The 19,977-nt window shown below is 50.4% G+C and overlaps 1 protein-coding gene across 3 annotated transcripts; it reads left to right on the plus strand.

Annotated features, from left to right (window-relative positions):
- Positions 1-1,675: 1,675 nt before the first annotated feature.
- KLHL25 (kelch like family member 25) lies at positions 1,676-19,783 on the plus strand. Of its 3 annotated transcripts, none has more exons than XM_050903218.1 (3): positions 1,676-1,795; positions 12,660-14,489; positions 19,548-19,783. In XM_050903218.1, the coding sequence occupies exon 2, from the start codon at positions 12,677-12,679 to the stop codon at positions 14,444-14,446; it is 1,770 nt and encodes a 589-aa protein (XP_050759175.1). In that variant the 5' UTR covers positions 1,676-1,795; positions 12,660-12,676; the 3' UTR covers positions 14,447-14,489; positions 19,548-19,783. The 3 variants fall into 3 exon arrangements, with proteins under 3 accessions (XP_050759175.1, XP_050759176.1, XP_050759174.1); XM_050903219.1 differs by lacking the exon at positions 19,548-19,783 and adding an exon at positions 14,685-15,713; XM_050903217.1 differs by lacking the exon at positions 19,548-19,783 and having other exon boundaries at positions 12,660-15,713.
- Positions 19,784-19,977: the final 194 nt, after the last annotated feature.

Here is a 19,977-nt window from a genome sequence, read left to right on the forward strand (position 1 = left end):
CTGTATTTTGTACTTATTGGGATTTTTGCTTCAATATATCCCCATAGCAGCCACCTTCCACCTCCTCCCATGTCTACACCACGTAAAATTGGCCATGCAGGCAGCACTTCATAGGAGTCATCACTGCGAAGCAAGGACAAGCAGTGGCAGTTACTTCAGTGGGAAACTTGAAGAGATTTCCTTTACTATGTCGGAAGGAGCAGTCGTTAAATAGTCCATCCCTGGGCGTACAGAAGGTTCAGCACACTTTGGACCTGGATATTTCCATCCAGCTATTATCTGGGGAGATACATTTAACAGAACCGTTAGTTTTTCATTTGAATCTTATTACTGAACACTCGTGACTGAGTATAGGGAGTAGGGCCCTGGAGAAATGGGGTCATGGGAGAAGACAAGGAACACCTCTTCCCTGCCTCCTCTGTGTATCCAAAATTTGTGTATCCAAAAAAGCTTTCAGCTTCTCTTTTCTGGTAGCTGAAACATTACGCATATCCCAGGGGAGGTACAGCCACTCACGGTGAAATTATGCTGCAGGCCAGTTCCTCGGTTACCTGCTGTGCCTCTCTCCGGAGCACAGGTTGGAAAACACGTGTGGGGATCAGAGGCAGTACTGTTACCAGAGCTCCTCCAGCTGCTCTTGTGTTATGTGAAAAATGTTATGGTTTCTAAATGAGCCTTTTTCCCCCTCTTCGGCCCATAGTGCTTGCTAAAGGAAGCACTTACAAGTTCCCCCCCTACTCCTTCCAGATGAAGGCACTGACCTGCTGGTCACCCCCACCCAGGGGGCATGGATCCCGGCCAGTCTCCCATCTGATTCCAAGCTCTCTGCAAATCCTTGCAGGCACAGGGACCCCGTGGGAGTTTGTTGACCTTCACATTCCCCACGTACTGAAATTTTGCTGAGCTGAGGCCGGAGATTTCAGAAATCTGCTTGAATTTTAGCAGAGTTTTACCGACTTTCACTGTCCCGCTGCAGGCTTGGGGTGAAGGCGGGCGAGTGACATGCAAGGACAACACACCGCGCGGTGCCGATCCTGCTGAACATGTAGGGCTGAGAGCCTGATTCCTGCCCCGGGAGCTCCAGGGGCAGCCGGGCAGGACCCAGCAGAGCTCTGGCTCTGGGGGCAACGGCCAGGGGGAGAGGGGAAGGGTTTCTGCCGCGGGGATGTCACGGGTGGCTCCACAAGAGGCCGAAGGGCAGTCCCGGGGGTTATGCGGCGGGGTGCCAGCGCGGAGCACCCCGCAAGCCCTCCGGGAAACGCCAAACCAGCCGGCCTGGGGGCTGCAACCCACCCACGGGGGGAGCAGCCGGCAGCGCAGGACTGCTCCGCAGCGCTGACACGGGGGAAGGCCGGCTGTAGCACCCGGGGAGTTCCGGGCCGCCCTCGTCCCGCCCCGAAGCCGCTTTCCTTTCCTCCTATTGGTCGCTGCTCTCCGCTTGCGCCCGCCCCCTCCCATGCGCCGCTCCGCAGCGGGGCGAGGCGGAGAGGCGCGTCACGGTCTCGGCGCTCCCTGAATGGCCGCGGCGGCGGCGGCCGGCCCCGCCCCCGAAGTCCCACGCGAGGCAGGTTCCACCCGCTGGTTACATTGTATCCAGGGAGCGCGCAGGGCCGGGCCGGGCCGCGCCGCCGCCGCCGTGCATCGCTCCACGCGTGGGCCGGGAGCTGCCCCGCACCGGCAGCGCTCCGCCCCGGGGCTGTCCGCCGCCCTCCCTCCTGCCCGCCGGGCGCCCTGCGGGGCTGGGGGGCTTCGGGGCTCCCGGAGGTTTCGGCTCGGCCGGGCGCGGAGAGAGACGGTGAGTTCTTTTCCCGAGCTTTGGGTTCAAGCCGCCGCTTCCAAATCCGGCTCTGGCCCCTCTTAGTAAGGCCGGGTTTGCTTTTGCGAGGGTTCAGAGCCGGGGGAGGGCAGGGACCTGCCGGCCCGGCGGCAGAGCGTCCCCCGGGAGAAGGGCACCCGGCATGCCGCCCCGGTTACCAGCCCGGGGGCTTGCCTGGGATTTCGGAGCATCGTGTTTCGTTGGCAGGTTTCACAGGCGTAGAAAGCTGGCAGTGAAATGTTTAAGGAGGTGAAGGGCTTTTCGTCTTCTAAAGCAAAAAAAAAAAAAAAAAAAAAAAAAAAAAAGAAAAAAGCTGCTATTCATCTCATGAATATGAAAGCAAAGTGGCATTGTTGGTTCCCCCCCCCCCCCCCCCCCCCGTACATGTATCTCTCAAAACTGTGATTTAAGGGACACAACTTCCATAGCCTTTCTGATGAAATCAGTTCAAGTAACCCTGTCTAGAGAAGTGTGCAGTTTTGTATGAATGACTGAGCTGAGCTGACAGAGGAGAAAAAAATAGTTCTCCAACCCTCTGCTGTCCTTACGGGCCCCTTTGCATTTAAAAAAGTTAAAAGCCTGTTTAGTAGTTGTTGGGGTTTTTTTTCCTTTATTTTTTTCATCCATCCAATTGCACTTGTTGGGGTGGGGGGCTTAGACTAGCCAAATCTGTGCTTGGAAAATCTTCTGTCCTCAGCCTTTCATAAGCAGACACCTCAGTGTTTCATAGTATTTGTATGGAGAGCCCTAGCTTCATAACTGGTTTCTGTTTTCTTTTCCTGGCAATCTCTGCGTGTCTTTTTCTCTTGTGATCTGCTGAAGTGACTTCCTTGGTCAGGGTGCCATGGGCCATAGCTTTTGTAGTCTCCTCCAAATGTACTTCTTTCTCTCCAGAACAGATCCAGAGCCGCAGGAAAAACAAGCAACTCTATAACCTTTATACTTTGACAACTTCCCTTGTCTTCTCCCTCCTTCCTGTGTCTTGTGACACTTGTTTTTGTTGAACTTACCTTAGGAGCAACCCGAGATGTTTGTAACACACCCCGCACGTTTTTGCTGGTGGCCAGCTGCTGCTGCTAACTCAGCTGTGTTACTGGTGGCTGCTCTGGTAATAGTCTCCTTTCAGAGTAGGTGTAAAACAGGTCTGAGCTCTCATGTACTCTCTTTTCTCTGCCCATCTCTCAAGGGGTCTGACTCCTTAGTGAGATGGGACCCTTTCTGGGGCCTCCCTGTTTTCCTTGTCCTGTTTGCTGCCTCAGATCAAATCTTATCTGAAAACAAATTTTGTCTCTTTTGTGTCTTTAACACTAACCATCTGCTCTGGTTTATCTCTGTGATAAGGCTGTATTGAGTAAAGCACTTGGGGAGGAGGCATAGGTGGAAGTTTGCTCTGCAGCGGGAAGGTGTGGGGTGGGCACAAGATTCTCAGGACTAAAACCGGAGTGAAATTTGCCGCAGAAGCAAATTAGTCACACCGTAGTGTGGATACAGGAGACTGTAAGTGACTTCAGCACTGAGGAACTTAAATTTCCTATCCCTTTTTTGTTCATTTTCTCAAGTATTTGAGGATTGTTATCTGAAGTCCTTCTGCCTCAGCATGTATGCAAAGTGTGCCCCATGGTAGCCTCCCATGCTGTGTTTGGGGCAGGTTCAAGTAACTCAAGCAGTGAGGATGGTGTCTCGGATGTAGTTTTGGAGAGGAGATAAGGCCAGTTGAAAATTGTTTGACTGAAGGAGCTAGACAAATGAAACTTGTGAAGGCAGACAGCTTGGAAACAGATGACAAGATGCTGCATGACACATGCTCCAAATGTGTGAAAAGGAGTGTGTGTCTGATATTATATATTATATTATACGTAACATGGTCCCTCCAGCGCTGGAGTGAGTGCTCGACATGGTCCTGGATAGGGACAAGGAATGTGTGCGTATCTAAGTGTACGTATGTATGTGTGAATTACGACAGCATTTTTGTCCCTGCAGTGGTAACCAGCCGCTCCCCAAAGCCTGCAGGAATTCAGGTCCTTCTTCTTAACAGCCAGAGGAGGTTTTAGGCAATGTTTAGGAGGTGGATGAGTGAAACAGGAAGGGCAGGATGTGGCCATCTGTGGAGGTGGAAGAGGATGGGCAGCACGTTGCGAGATGGGGAGGGAAGCAGCAGCATTACAAAAGAGAGGGTGTTGAGCAGTGCCTTGGCCTTGGGTGTGAGTAGGTGGAGCAGGACGGGCAGAGCTGGCCCGGGGTGTCTGTGGCAGCGACGGCAGCTGACGCTCGGGGACTGTGGAAGGGGCAGGTTTGAAGAAGCCGTGTCAGCACTTGAACTGAGGAGTAGATTTACTCCCGTCTTTTATAGACTGTAATTGAATTGCAGTGAATGTAGCTGGCATTGCTTAAAACAGTGGCTGCAAGAATGCTGGCTAGGAAGCATTTAGCTGTAACAAGCCGCCCCAAGCCCCCTGGCCTGACCTTTAACCACCATCACATCGGTCTGTCTTTGCTTATCAACTTTATATCCCCGCAGTGACTATTAGTATTGCTTCAGCCAGTACATGCTGCTCTGTCTTCCCCCCATCGCTCGTGCCTGGGAACATTGCATGTCCCATAACCACTGTCTGCTTGCTGACCATTAGACTTTGCAAAGACTACCAGTTTTATATGATAGCCTGTCAGATTGTGGTGAGGTAAATTTATTACTGTAGCACACTGGCAATCACTCTGGTTTGTTTGCAATGTGTGCACAGACGCCTAGAAGAGCCTGGGCTGCTGCAGTGCTCCCATGCTGGTCCAGAACTTGCAAGCTGAGTGCGTGGTTTGATGCTGTGTTAGTACTGGAATGAAAAGATCAGCGATGGGTGTCACATTTGTTCCTTCTGTCCAGAGCCAGAGGGCAATGAGCAATGCCCTGCCTTGCAGCCCCAGACCCTTCAATCTCTGTCAGTGCTTTACAATCCAGTTGGGAATGGCTGTCCTCCATGCCCATCAACATCAGGGGCTAATCGGTTCAGGAGGCATGAGGGCCTCCCACCTCCACGGCTCTGAACTCTGGCCAGAATTGCAAATGAGCTCCTGCAAATCGAACGTGGCAGCTGCACCGAGATCTCCTGCCTGGCAGGGGAGCGGGGAAGACAAAACAAAACCCCAGGTTAACTGGCCAGGCACAAAATTGAAATCCTGCCCTGACAGCAGGCAGACAGACCTGTTTGGTATGAGCATCCGTAGCAGGGCTTCTGGTTAGCCTGACCATCGGAGCAATCAGCTCTGCCAACCTCAGCGCCAGGAGCCGGGCACAGTATGCAAAGAGAGAGTGGGAGGATCTGAATATGCTTTCTGGAGTCAGCAACTGCAGTGGTTATTCTGGCATTAATTTGACGTATACCACATCTCATCTTCTAAACTCTCCCTGGGAAGTAGCATGTGGTTCCAGTCCTCTGTATTTGGAGTACCAAAGGCCTTTTGCCTTTGCAGCACATTAGCAAGTTGGCTTGCTTGAAAAGGACTTTATCCTGCCCAGATGGGGCTGGGGTAGATACTGCGATCAAGTAGATTGTTTCCATTCTGGAGCCTTTTTGAGTATAATTTGGGAGACGGGACTGCAAACTCACTTGCCTCCTCTGCAGCCCCGCATTCACTTTGCAAAGCGACTGTGATTGATCTGGCAGAATGGGATTTATTCACTAGTGGAGCTAGAGGGCAGGCGGGGAGGACAAAACCCCACAGCAGCCTCTGAAATGAATCACGGGCTCTGAAAAGATCCACTGGGGTTAAGGCAAAGCAATGAAAAGCTATTGTCTGGAGCCTGAACTGTGGCTAAAAGCGTTATTTATCCCGATTTGGATAGTGGTTGTAGGAGGGTGTGGTATTCCCAGGAACTGCAAAGCCAACGTGCTTAGTGGTGAATGTGAACTTTATTTGATTGCCTCACAGGTAGCTCAGGAAGCTTTATGGAGTATCTGAATTGTGGAGTAGCAAGTCCAAAACCTGATTTGCAAATAAAACTGCATGTGTTGCATGCAAAGCGGATTTCCTACAGGTATTGTTATTTTGGTTGGAACATGGTCGCCTTTGGCTCAGATTAGTTCGTGTCTTATAGATTTGAGGCACTACTGCCCCTTTTACCCGTGCTTTTGCAAGATAGAACAAGAACCTCACTAATTGGTGCAGCTCGGCAATACTGCTTTTGTTTTCTATGGTAAGTGTCATTCAGTAGATTCTTGTGGTGGCTTTGGGCTCAGAGTGGAGCAAGGGTTTAAAGGGAGGAATCGTGGGTACTAGTGAGAATGGGATATGAAGCAGTGATGGACAGACCAAGTTTCTGAGTTCAGCTTTGCTTTAGTAAGCATGTTGACGTTCAGATACGTGCCCAGACCTTCTCCAGACAATCTGATCTCCTGGAGCCTACAGAATTGGGCTTGGAAAACCTCCCAGTTTCTGTCTGAGCCAACAGAAGGAGCCTTTCACATGGTCTCTCTGTTTTCTGTCTGGGATATACAGGCTAGACTAGAAAGTGAGAAAATGAGAAGAAATGATAAGGATGCCTTCTATTCTCAAATGCTGGGGCAGGATCAGAAATTCTGCGCTGGGGGGATGGAGTCAACTGTCTTTCCTTTGCTTGCTTATTTGCAAATATGATGAAATCACAAGAGTTTGTCAGGAAGGCCAAATCTAGCTCTGTTACAGAGATACCCTCTGATTCGCAGCAGAGTTGCGTTGCCTGAATTCCAGCGTGCAAAATCACAGTTGCATCTTTGCTGCGTTAGTCATCCTGGAGAAAACAAGAACAAATTTGGCTGACACGGGCAAACCACTAAATTCACCGGAGTTGCTGGAGGTGAACCCGATTTGTTAGAGAGCAACGTCTGCATCCAGGCACGCAGGAGCGTGGACAGAGCAGAGAGCATGCGTGGGAGACGATGTGGTGAAGGTCCTTTGCTGCCCACTTGGCAGCAGCCCAGGCTCCACGCTCAGCAAGTGCAGTGCTGCACTAAATGCCAGGTGCTATTTTGATTCCTTTCATCTCAAGCACTCTTTACAGAAGGGCATTATTAGTATCGAGCATTTCAAGCAGCTCCAAGCTGTGTACCTGATAGTCCACTGTGTTATGCAAGGACATGAAAATCATCTGAAAACGTCTTTACGTTTGTTCCTTCCCCTTTTTTTTTTCTGTCTCCCTCTCCCACCATCTTTTCCTGTTTTCTGTTGGTTTTTTTCTGCTTTTGAAGCTCGAGCTGTGTCTGTGAGTACGTGAATGTCTGCATGTAATAGATCCCCCTTCTCAAAACTTTTGATGGTCTCCAGCGCCAGGAAATTGCATCTGAAACGCAGCTGTATCCAAGTTCTGCGTTTGACAGTGTGTTGCCACACTGCTCTTTCTCCTAAGCAGGTTTGCAAGGAGCTCTTTCCCGTGAAGACAACACAGTAGGTGTTTAAGTTTCTGGTTTGCTACACTGTACAGTAAAAAGGGGGAAATTGGTTCTATACCAGTAATTTTGTTCTGGGATGGCGTTGCTGGCCTAAGCACCAGGTGGTGGAGTCCACGCAGGCATTGGAAAGGTACAGATATTTGGGACGAGGGAGCAGGCATGTTACTAATGGGTAGAGAATTTATCCCACCGCTTCCAGGGAGAAGTTGAACTTTGGCTGAATTCAAGACGGCATTTCACCCCAAAGGGTTGATACTGTGAAATCGGAGAGAAAATAAAAATGAATCTTACGCCTGCCTCCCTGCAAAAGCAGCCATTGCTGGCCGCTCCAAGGAGGGTCTGCTCTGGTTTGGAAGGAGGGGCTATAGGTTGTAGTGCAGTCCATACACGGAGGGCCTGTATGGCTGACTGCTTCAGAATGAATCTCCCCTGCGGAGTGAGCAGCTTCTTCCAGGTCTTCTGAGCTAAGCCAGTGGGGAACCTTACTGCTTATTTACTTATTTACAGCTTTAAATAGTTCATGGTTGAGTGGGGCAAAAAGAGACGTGTTCTGCTTGCTGCTTCTCTGAAAGTCTGATTGGCAAACAGAAAGTGCCAGCTTCGGTTCATGGGATTTGGGCTCTTTGTTGGTGTTTAGCCAACCTTCACGGTCTTGGGAGAACACTTATAAATCCTGTAGTTTTGCCCTTCTAAGCAGAAATGATTCTTGATCCCCTGAAGGCCCATTGGGGAACATCTTATTCACTCTCAAGTATTGTCCTCTTGAAAGGAAGCAGCATCTCAGCTGGCGCTTCCCTGCAGACAGTGAATGAAATTGGAGATTTGCGGACAGCCTGCTGGTTTAAGATGGAGGGGGGAACCCCAAGCCTAGCTAAATATAGTCCATGTATCGATAGTCCTTCTGAGCTGTCCTCTCATATGCAGTTCTTTTGTGATTGGGGACCAGGGCCTGATACAGATTCAAAGTATCTGATTTCTAAGTGCTGCTTGGATTTTTTCAAGAGGTAATAGAGTGTTTCCTCTTCTGGACCCATACCAGCAGGGCTCTGAGATGGCGGCCCACCAGCCTGGGAGGGACAGCCTTCTGCTGGGGCATGGTTTGTAGGAAGCAAGAGGTGCTCAGACAGGAGAACTGTGGCCGTTGTTTGGGTGGGGAGTTTGGCCAGCTCTGTGGTTTTGGGTTTTCCCCTTTGCCAGCTTTGTCCTGTCCAAAGAGACTGCTGGGATGTTTTCTTCATGAGCTGAGATTCAAGGGGTCTTTTCTCCCAGAGCCAACTCCTGCCCTCCTTCGGGGTTGCTCTCTGCCCTGTGTGGGTGAGTGGAAGGATTTCCAAAGCGCCCTTATCTTGCTCTGCTGGAAAAAAACTGTCTTTCCTATACCTGCTGTACAAAGGCTGCAGACAGCCAGGGGAATACTATAGCCAGCAGACAGCATTGGATAGCTGTCAAAAAGCTGATGCCCCTCTGCCCTCATCCATATGGAAGAAGGGTTATCGTCTGCATCTGCATGCAGTAAGATCCTTCTAAAAGGCTACGCAGTAGATATTTGTTTTTTCAATAACTGCCTTTCGAAGGAAAAAAAATGAATGCGGCATGGAGAAATCCAAGACCCAGTTTGTTCAGGTCATGCCTTCCGCTATTCGCGTTGACGCGTCTGTTCTAGTGATAGCTTCCTGCGTGATGGAAGATGCAGCTGGGAGCTCCGATAACCCCCTGAGCTCTCGCAGAGCAGGTGGGAGATTGGCAGGAGCCACAGACAGGTTTCTTTGTGTAAAATATTCCTCATTCTGAGTGGTTCTGTTTTTTCTCTTTAGCTCAGTAGCTGGGTAAGGGAAGCGAGGAATGTGGTAGGGGCCAAATTCTGCTCTGCATGCATCTGCTTCTGAGAAGTGCCTGTAAGAGCACGTCATGGGTCCAGCCTGTTCCTCGCTGCAGTTAAACATTGCTTAAATTGATGCATATGTTTTTGCACATCATGAAAAGGGCAGAAGATCCTTTTAGTTACAGGTTTCTGAGGTTTATAAGGCTGCTAGATTTCGGAAGAAACCCATCAGATGAAATAGCTGCTGCCTGCAGTTTCTGTTCATCTGATTCGGGTGGGATGGTGCCAAGTTCTCTGGTAGACAGAGATGCGGTGGGGTGTGTTTGTGAGGGGAAGAATTAGAACCTGCCACTTTTCTGCTTGTGCCCAGCTATGGTAGGATTCAAGAAGCCCTCAAAACAAGCTGTTTGGAAGTTGCTGAAAACCACAAGCAGGCCTTGTTGGTGAGATGGTTGCACACCAGAGTTCAGAGGCTGCTTTAGTTTCACTTTAATGGTCTGTCTAGCCCTGCTGATCTGTGACCAGTGACATCCAGTGTCATAACCCGGCTCCAGGAGGGGCCCAGTAAAGGGGCTGGGGCTGGGGCCTCTTTAGCTCTCAGGCTTGCAGCTGTACTGGGGATCAGTTGGTGCCTGTAGTGGGACAAGGTGATATGAAGAGCAGTGCTAATGGGGACTGGACTGGAACCTGCCAATTTATTCGCTGGGTGCTGTTCAATACCCATTGGATACAAATATTGTTTGGTTACCCAGTGCCCTGGGCAAGATGTTTGATGTTAGAAGCCTGAGATTCTTATATATGTGTGTGTGTGTGTGTGTGTGTGTATATGTGTCTGTATATATATAAAGTGGATCTGCTGCAGCTTTTATATAGACATTTTTAATTTCTAAATGACCTGCTCCTTCCATTCTGAGTAGTGGCTTTTCTAATCTTAGTGTCAGGAAAAAATGATGCTGCCTTCCTGCAATCTTTTTGTTTGTTTCCATAGCTGTCCTATATAAATTGCTTAATTTTTGTGCATAAGCAAATCAAAGGTTAACATTGAATAGCTGACCTGAGCTGCAAGCAAAGAAAGCGGTAGCAATGGCAGAGTGGTTTCTGAGGTTGTAGGAATAGGAACCTAAATCAATAGCTTTTAGCAGACTCATAAATGTTTCATTTGTATTCCTCACTTCAGCATTATAGAGCTTTGACACGGGAATCCATATAACCTTTTAAATTAGTGTTGTCCCTGTGCTGGGTGTAGATGTTGGAAACCATTTCCTTCAGATGCACTTCAAAGTGCTGCTCCATAATGACATTTTCCTTCCTGTTTTGGAGCCTCGATTCTGCGCAGCCTCCGATCACAAGCGAAACGAGCTTGGCAGCCTCAACCCCAGGCTGCAGGGATTTTGGCGATAAGCATGCACATATCCAACCCAAATTCCTGCGTCAATGCTCCTGCCCGGCTCGGAGGCCAAGTAGGAGTTGTGGCTGCTTGGGCAAGCTATCGTTTCTGCACGGAGAAGCACAGAAGCACCCTTTTCCGTGGACTGTGACACAGCCCTGAGGAATGAGTGAGGGCTCAGGAAGACCAACCTCAGTAATTCATGGCAGCGGGTGGGAAAGGAGGGACGTGCCCACAACTGTTTGTCAAATTTGGACTCTTTTGCAGGTGCTGGAGAAGCAGGGGGTAGGAAGCGCGTGAGCAGAGCGTGAGTCAGGCAGCTTATCTGGCCATCCGCCTCTGCTTGAGGTCATCCACCTGTGGAGCGTGGGAGGGTTGTGTGGCTCCAGGTCTCCGCCAGGTCAAGGCTGTGACCCGCCGGCAGCCTGGGAGTGCTGCGTCCGCTCTCCAGGCATTCCGTGGTTTCCCCCGGGACCCCGAGTGCAGGGCTGGGGCGATGGCGGTGAGCTCAGCCTAGCTGGGGAGGACAGGGCTGATCTGTAGACCTTGTGCTTGCAGGGGAGAAAGACCCTTGAGAAACCTCGGGCTGCGAAGAGCAAGTTAAAAAACCAACCAACCACCACCACCAAAAAGAATCCAACCAAAAACCCTTCCCCGCCTATATCTGTGTGGTTAATTACTGATTTCTAAACAAGTAGGTGGCTGGAGTGGGATGCCGTGGGGTTTCAGCCCTGGGGTTTTGCAGCCTGCAAAGCAAAACTGCAGTGTTTTTGGGAAGACAAGGTAGCAAAGGGATAGAAAAATAGTGTTGGATGAGAGAGAAGATGTAGCAGAGCCGGATAGTGTTTCTCAAGCAACCCCTTTTCCCTGTGAATTAGGCCTACTTTCCCCAGCTTGTAGCTGTTCCTGGTGGCTGCCTTGTGTTGGTAGGGAAGCTGAGCTGAAGGCAGCAGCCCCTGATGCTCCTGAGCATCCGAACAGGGTCCTCCCTGCCCTGAGTGCTGACACGCTCCTGGGACAATTGAGAGCCCCTCAAGCTCTCTGACATGCCCCCATCTTTAGCCCATTTAGTGGGCTGCCCGCCTGCAATCTCCACTTTTAGCCCGGGAGAGTCTCTTTTACTGAAAAATGAATGTCATCTAGTGTAGTGCCTGTGCTGGCTTTGCTGTGTCTGCTGTACGGGGGCCCGTAACGGAGGCACAGCAGGCTGACCCCATTTTTCTTTTTTTTCGGGCTCATTTTTCAAACCTCAGGACAGTCGTGCTACCAACTTCAGTACTGACGTTCTGCTGTAAGAGAGGACTGTATGCATATCTGTCTGTCTACTTTAGCTACATAGGGGACAAAATAGAGCTGGCTAAAATATTTTGGAGTAAATTACTTTGATTTTATCATCTAAGTAGTATTAATTTGATTGGTCCAACGGGTTTTTCTTCTACAGGCAAGGATAGGTATCGAGTAGCACTTAAATGAAGTAGTAGCTAATAAAAGCCTTGTGTTTGCTTCTGCCTGTCTGTTAAAAAGCATAATTTAGCTGTGTCTTTTGTCTTATTCTCTAATGTGAATCTGTCCTGCAAAATATTTAAGTCACGTGAAGCGTCTGGCAAGTTTTATCAACAAAAACTACAATGAAAGGGCTTGGTAAAATTTGTTCAAAACTTTTGGCTTGTGCTGGTAGCTAAATATTCCATAAATAAAACCTGTAGCAATTGCCTTTCCTAAACTTGCAGTAATCTTCATGAAAATCAGAAGCCAAACTTGATTTCTGCTGAGCCAAGAACAGACCGATGCCCTTTATCCTGGATAGGCTGCTCTCTTAATGCTGTTTTCTAAGGAAAAATAACTCTTCTGCGGTTTGCCAATACCCTCTAGGGGCTGTTGAGACAATTTACCATCAAGTTTGGGTTTTGATTGCTTCACTTTGTTGCTCCGTTGCTGAAACCAAAGTGCAGAATTTCCCCCTTCACCCCGCTCTGCCTTCCCACCCTGCTCAGCCTGAGTTAAATTTTTGGAGGATGTGAGGGTGCAGGAGGCACGGGCTCTGCAAGCCAGGGTGCAGGAGCACCCACAGAGTAGGAGCACTGGGGTGTCACCTGATGCTTCACATTTGAGGTCCATTGACAGTGTACCAGGGTTGGATAGTAAATGCGTATATTCTCCGTGCCTTACATCATAAGGACAAGAGAATAATGGTTTTTCTGTTTTGTTTCTCTGCAGGCAAGAGCTCTGTCATCATGTCAGTCAGCGTCCATGAGAACCGTAAATCCCGGACTAGCACCGGCTCCATGAACATCTTGCTTTTTCACAAAGCTTCCCACCCAGACTGTGTCTTGTCCCATCTGAACACCCTGCGGAAGCACTGCATGTTCACCGATGTCACCCTTTGGGCAGGAAACAGGTCGTTCCCATGTCATCGGGCAGTGCTGGCTGCCTCCAGCAGGTACTTTGAAGCCATGTTTAGCAATGGCCTTCGGGAGAGCCTGGATGATGAGGTGAACTTCCATGACAGCCTCCACCCGGAGGTGTTGGAGCTACTGCTGGACTTTGCTTACTCCTCCCGGATCATCATCAATGAGGAGAATGCCGAGTCCCTCCTGGAGGCTGGAGACATGCTGCAGTTCCACGATGTCCGGGATGCAGCAGCTGAGTTCCTGGAGAAGAACCTCTACCCTTCCAACTGCCTGGGCATGATGCTGCTCTCGGATGCTCATCAGTGCCGGCGGCTCTATGAGCTCTCCTGGAGGATGTGCCTGGTCAACTTTGAGACTGTTCACAAGAGTGAGGACTTCAACAACCTTTCCAAGGACACTCTGCTGGACCTCATCTCCAGTGATGAGCTGGAAATTGAGGATGAAGAAAAGGTCTTTAAGGCTGTCATCCAGTGGGTGAAATACGATCTGGATGAGCGGAAGGCTTATCTCCCAGAACTTCTGAGGAACGTTCGTCTGGCCTTGCTTCCTTCTGAATGCCTCAAGGAAGCCTTGGCTTGTGAGGACTTGATTATGGTGGATGAAAGGAACAAGCTTGTCTTGGATGAAGCTATTCAGTGCAAGAAGAAGATCCTCCAGAATGATGGGGTGGTCACCAGTCCCTGTGCCAGGCCTCGCAAAGCTGGGCACACCTTGCTGATCCTGGGAGGACAGACCTTCATGTGTGATAAGATCTACCAAGTGGATCACAAAGCAAAAGAAATTATCCCCAAAGCAGACCTGCCGAGTCCACGGAAGGAGTTTAGTGCCTGTGCCATCGGCTGCAAAGTGTATATCACTGGAGGCAGGGGCTCAGAGAACGGGGTCTCAAAAGACGTGTGGGTGTATGACACTGTTCATGAGGAATGGTCAAAAGCTGCCCCAATGTTAATAGCTCGGTTTGGGCATGGCTCGGCTGAATTGGAAAACTGCCTGTACGTGGTTGGTGGACACACTGCAGTAGCTGGAGTCTTTCCTGCATCTCCTTCTGTTTCCTTGAAGCAAGTGGAGAAGTACGATCCCATATCCAACAAATGGACGATGGTGGCTCCTTTGAGAGATGGAGTGAGCAATGCTGCGGTGGTGAGTGCCAGGCTCAAGCTTTTTGTCTTTGGTGGGACCAGCATTCACCGAGACATGGTGTCCAAAGTCCAGTGCTATGATCCAGCTGAGAATCGGTGGATGATCAAAGCCGAATGCCCACAGCCCTGGCGCTACACAGCAGCCGCTGTCCTGGGCAGCCAGATTTTTATCATGGGAGGAGACACCGAGTTCACGGCAGCATCTGCCTACCGCTTTGACTGCGAAACGGACCAGTGGACGCGCATTGGGGACATGACAGCCAAGCGCATGTCATGCCATGCTTTGGCCTCGGGGAATAAACTCTATGTGGTGGGGGGTTACTTTGGCACTCAGAGGTGCAAAACGCTGGACTGCTACGACCCTACGTCAGACACGTGGAACTGTATCACAACGGTGCCTTACTCGCTCATCCCCACAGCTTTTGTCAGCACCTGGAAGCACTTGCCATCATGATGAGGGTCAGGGCTCGGGGGCTTGTATCCAGGAGGTCAATAAGGTAAGGGTCTCCTCCTCTTAAATTGAAACTTACTGTCTTGCCTCAATTGCATCTGCACACACCACACCGAAGCCACGGGTTCCAGGTTGCTCACCTGGAAGGGTACCTTTAAAGGTGGGGTGCAGGACCAGAAAAGAGTAATCACCTCTGTGATGTTGTAAGTCTAGCAAGCTCCCAGGTTTCTCTTGTTTCCAGATGATCCAGTATCTTGAGAGACATCTACATAGATGGTTGCAAGCAGGCCACAGCTCCTCTCCCTCTGCTCCAAGCTAGCTGGATGTGCCAGCATCACCCTTCTGTGTGTAGGTGGGTAGGGCAGGGCAGAGCAGATGTTTCCACGCCTGCTCTCACGGCTGTCACCATGGAATACATCCTGTCCCCGTGCGGTTGAGGCGGTTAAGGTTTCTAAAAGCACTTGCATATGAGTCCTGGGAGATAAGGGCAACAAGTGCTTTGGAAAAAGTCTCAATAGTTCGATATTTTTGCTGAGTATCTGGGTGATTTATTTGGAGCTGATGAATATGTAGGCAAGTGACCCTTGGGATGCCGGCAAATCCTGGATCTCTTTTTATGCTCTGTATTTACATTTCAGTGGGTAGCAGAAGCAAAAGCTTAGAAGCCACGGTGCATTTGATGGTCCTGGTGTTTATTTGACATCCAAACTGTTGCTTGTTAAATCAGAACTTCTGAGACTTCTGTGTGAGACCTGAGTGGGAGGGAAGGGGTTTTGTAACCAGAAGAAGAATGTGTTTATCGGTATTTTGGGGTGTGTGAGAATACGAAAGTTGGTGGAAACACATGATGTCCTGTCTCATTCTGGTGCTCCGGTTCTCGCTTGCTCAGGGAAGGTGCTATTGCAGTGCCACTGGGACAGGGCTGTTGGTTCCTCCTCTCTCCTCCCCAGTGGGATGTTTGGTTGCCATTCTGGTTACCAGTTTTAGCTCCACAGAGCTTTGCACGTCTTCACCAATCTGTGCTGAGATGCAGCTGGCCAGGCAAAGGCCAAAAACTTCTCACCTCACGTTGTGAAAGCAGATATTGATATGGGCAACACTTGGATAGCATCATCTTCTCAGGAAGTCTGTAACACCTCTGCTAGCTCAGTCTGCAGGTTTCACAGTGCCAGCAACACACGCAGCCCTGCTTTGGTGGTTGGACACTACATCCCAGGTAGCTGAAGGAGCTGGGAAGCCCTCGCGTATGGGGGCGGGATTGACAAGCTTCACGTACGGTTTTATTTGGAAAGTGGGGACTGTGGGGAGGGAAATTCTTCCACAGACTCATCAAAATCCACTTCGCTTAATACAGGGAAGAAAGAATGCTGCCCAAACCCTCTAACACCTTCTCACTTCCCTGCTTCCCGCTTGGTGTGGTTGGTGTGCCTGGGAATCGCCCAGCGGGTGAAATTACTGGCATCTCCCAGTGATCATCTCTTTTGATGCCAGCTGGGAACCAAGGAGGAGCTCCTGGCACCTCTGCCGGGCATTTGCCCAACATGACCACCTGCTTTTCTCAGGTGGAAAAAAAAGCACCCAGAGCATTATGCTGGCCTTTGATTTGTGAAACACCTGGTTTTAACACGGGTTGGACCACAGTGAGGGCAGGGCAAGAGTGGAAAGGGTTAAAATGAGATCTCTGAGAGCTTTCGCAGCACTGGAAGATAATGGCCTTTCCAAATTCTCCTCCTCAGGCGTTGCCTAGCATCTGTCACAGTGCCTCAGTAATCTAATTAACTGCCACTCAGCTATTAAATATTGCAGCAAAGAGTGTGAGGACTCCATCATTTTCAACTCAGGTCAATGGGGCCTCCCTTTAAGAGCCATCCCAGAGCTGAAAATTAATTTTCTCTGGTAGCAGATGCGCCTGAATATTAAAGCTCAACACCAGCCGCACTGCTGGGAATATTTTGAGGTGGGAGTTGATTCTTCAGCCACCAAATAAAAAGCAGTCTCCAAAGTCACAGAGATGTTATTTTCCTCTCCTACCTTTTTTTCCTCCATACTGTATTTGGGTTGTTCAGACTTAATAAAGAGCTTTGTGGGGGTTGTGTAGATATTTTTTTCCCCCTGTAATCTGGAGCCTGGCACAAGCACAAGAAAACTAGGACCTGTAATATGCCAACCTGCAAATAAAACTGGTGAAAAGTGACTGTGTGAGGGTTTTGTGTGCTTTTTTGGCTTCGCTTCCACTCTTCGGTTAAAAGAAGTATTTAAAATATACATGAGTTCTTCCCAGACAGAATGTCTCTTCGCTTCATTTTTCTAGAGTTTTTTTTTTTTTAAACTAAGTTGTTATGGCCTCAGCCACTGTGACAGCTCCTTACATAAAGCACCAAGACAGGCGAGTGAAGGCCAGACCTGAATGTCTCTGATGTGCATGCATTGCCCACACCACACCAGCCACGTCCCACATGCTTGCCTTGGCTGTCCTGGCTGCACCTGTGCCAAAACTGGGCTCAGGAACTGGGGTAACTGGCTATAGGGTCTTACGACTACCCTGTCATCCTATAGCAGGTCTGGCCGAGGGATCTTCTGGCTTGCAGCTTCCACCATGTAATGTCTCTGCTGCAACTCCTGTTTTAGTCCCTGTGGGATCCTTCTTCAAGTAGAGGCACCCAGAAGGCAGGTTGACCAGCACGTGCCCAGGTGCCGGTGTGCTTTGGGAATGCTAATCCTATGGGAACCCCCCCTCAGCTGGGGAAGGCTCAGGAGAGACCATCCAAGGTGCTCTCAGAGCAGAGCAAGCTGGGCTGGTGGGGAAAGGCCTGGGCAATCGCAGGGTAGGAAATAGTACTTTGTACTCATGAAAAAAACAACCTTCTCACCTATAAACTGCATTCATACTGGCCCTGAAATCCAAATAATAGGTCCTTGAAAAATGTTGATCATAAAACACCAAGCCTGCTTTTCATTTTAAGCATAAAACTGATCCGCTGGAAATGTTTCCTCGAGGGCATGGCCTTCACCCTTCCCAGCTGGAGCCGGGGCACATTTCGGCGGAGGTCCCAGTGCCCCTGCAAAGGATGCCGTGTGACGTTAATTTAGTGCTTATTACCTGCAGTTAATTCCAGGGATCAAGTGTGATTAGCGATATGAAACGTGAAAGCTCCATCTCTGCCCACCCATGGTGGTGGAGCCATGAGGAGGTGAATCGTTACAAAAGGGAAACAAAATAGTGAGCACTCGGCTTATAAAGACTCTCTGTGTTTATAAACACAAGCAAAGCCCAGCCAGGAGCTCAGGGGACGATGCTGGGTGGTCTGTTGCAGTCCTGTGCAGTGACAGTTGATGGGGACAACTCTACACCTCCCAGGAGGTGACTTCAGGTGGTACCCAGAACAGGTTCTCCAAGCTGCCTGTCTCCAAATTAAAAGTAGCTTCTCCGAACCATCTATCCTGTATGACGCTCTCATTTTCACGGGGCAAAGTCACAGATGGGCTTGGGCCAGAGAGAGGAGCCTTCAGCTCAGGGCTGGGATGGTCACTGGGGAAGAGGGAGTTGCTCTCAGGTTGCACATTCCAGCCGGGGAAGATGAGATGGAGAGGGAAGTCTCTGCATCCCTCTGTGCTGGCTCCTGGGCCACAAACGCTCCCCTGAAGTGGAGATGTCAGAGCTCCCATCTCAAAACAATCATCAGGGACGTAGGAGCTAGGAGCCAGGCGTTCCCCTCCCAATGCCTTTCAGCTCCTGCAGGACTCTCCTCATGGTTTGGGCTGTCGGAAGCGGAGACTGGTGGCCAGGCACTGCTCAGGCACTTATTCCTGGGGCTCATCTGATAGCTCAGAGCCTATTTTGAGTCTCCCATCGGAGCCCTTTGGTGGGTTTAGCTCCTGTGAGGGCTGTGGGATAGCACCAGCAGCTGGTGCCTGCTGTTGGGTGGACACTGAGCGGCCAAGGCTGCAGGTTTTGAGGTAGCTCTGGCATCTGAAAGCTGAACTTTGGCCCCAAAGCTCCTGCAAGGATTTAGGCAGCATGCCAGGCCCAGAACTGTATTCCGATACCGCGGTCACACTAAACGTCGGATCTGTTCAGTGACTTTTCGTGATTATTTAATTACAGCTTAGATAACAAGCCTTTTGCAAAGATGGTTTTACTGCTGCCTGGTTTGGCTTCCCTTCCGTGTGGAGCAGCGCTTGGTCAGCTTTTACCTTGCAAGAAGCTACAGAGTTCTGTTACTGTGCATCACTCCTGGCTCTGTCTGCAGAGCCCTGCTCGCAGCCAGACATCTTCCCATGCAAAAGGCTTGTGTGCCTGAAAACAGCAGCCTAAAAAACATCAGGATAATCTCCCGCCTCCTAAACGCCACAGCTCACCTGTGTGCGGCTGAGTTGGTTGCTTGCAGCCTGTTACAACCTCGCTGGTATTGCTGGAACAAAGTCACAGCTGGTTTCTCTTGGTGGCTCATTTGCATGCGTATAATAACGAGGCCAGATAAACAGGGACTGCAGTTTGCTGCTGCTGCTGCTGCTGCTCTTTCCAAGTGGCTGGTTGTCTCTGAAGCCAGTTTATCAGGCAGCGTTGGAAGGGAGTGGCTGGCCTGGGGAGGAAAGTCAATGAAAATCAGCCTTTTCCTAACCCTGGGCAGATGGAAACATGTGCAGTCTGAGCTTGGCCCCAGACTGGATTAATCAACCCCTTGGAAATGTCAGTCATACAGATGGTTTTGGAGGAACTGGCGGAAAAAGAGAAAAAGGGTCTTTTTGTTTTGTCTGTGCCAGTTCTTGGGCCCTCCTCCCTGCCTGAAAAAAAAAGCTAAAACTTCATTTCCCTCAACTTTTCATTCCCTTGTCACGTCCATGGAAGTTTCCTGGCTGACTCTGCCCGACTCCCTGGTGCTGTAAGCCCTCCCTCCCCAGCTGAACACCCACTCTCTCCCCTCTCCTGCGAAAGCAAAGCACACCCCAAACCAGCTGCTTTCCACCTCCACCCGTCTCTGGGATTCAGGGTGGGGGGGGTTACCCCAATAGCTACCAACGTGCAACCCCTTTTCTAGTGCTCCCCTGCGGGGGCTGAGCTGAGCATCATGCCTGTTAATGAGCTTTCTCTTTCCCTCCCCAGATGCCAGAGTCACATCCACGTCCCCTGTCTCGCTGCTGGAGCCGACACAGTGACCGAGTCCCCTCCTGTCCTCCTGCACAGGACTCCGAGGAGCCTTTCGCATCCCTTCCCGGCACCAGGAGCAGGAGGCACAGCCAGCCCCGCTGCCGGCATCATGCCAGGGGGGCACCAAGGGCCACCCAGCCCCGCCACCGGCTGCCATGCGAGGACTGCGAGGAGCTGGGAGCGCTGGCTGCAGGGCTGGGGCTGGGCACGGGGGACACGGGGATGGCTCGTGGGCACCGGTGGCCCTGCGGGACTGGGGAGATGTAGGGTGTGCACCAAGCTGCATCCCTCGGCAAGCACAGCGTGGGGAGCCGTTAGGTGCTTTTTGTTACTCGGTTTGGGGGGGTTAAGAGATATTAATATTTTTTTTTAAAGGCAGTGAACT

The sequence above is a fragment of the Gymnogyps californianus genome, chromosome 11 (assembly GCF_018139145.2).
Source record: "Gymnogyps californianus isolate 813 chromosome 11, ASM1813914v2, whole genome shotgun sequence".
NCBI classification, from domain to species: Eukaryota; Metazoa; Chordata; class Aves; order Accipitriformes; family Cathartidae; genus Gymnogyps; species Gymnogyps californianus.

What these genes read in the sequence shown, in the direction of transcription:
- KLHL25 (XM_050903218.1), top strand. Translation starts at nt 12,677, where the DNA reads ATGTCAGTCAGCGTCCATGAGAACCGTAAATCCCGGACTAGCACCGGC.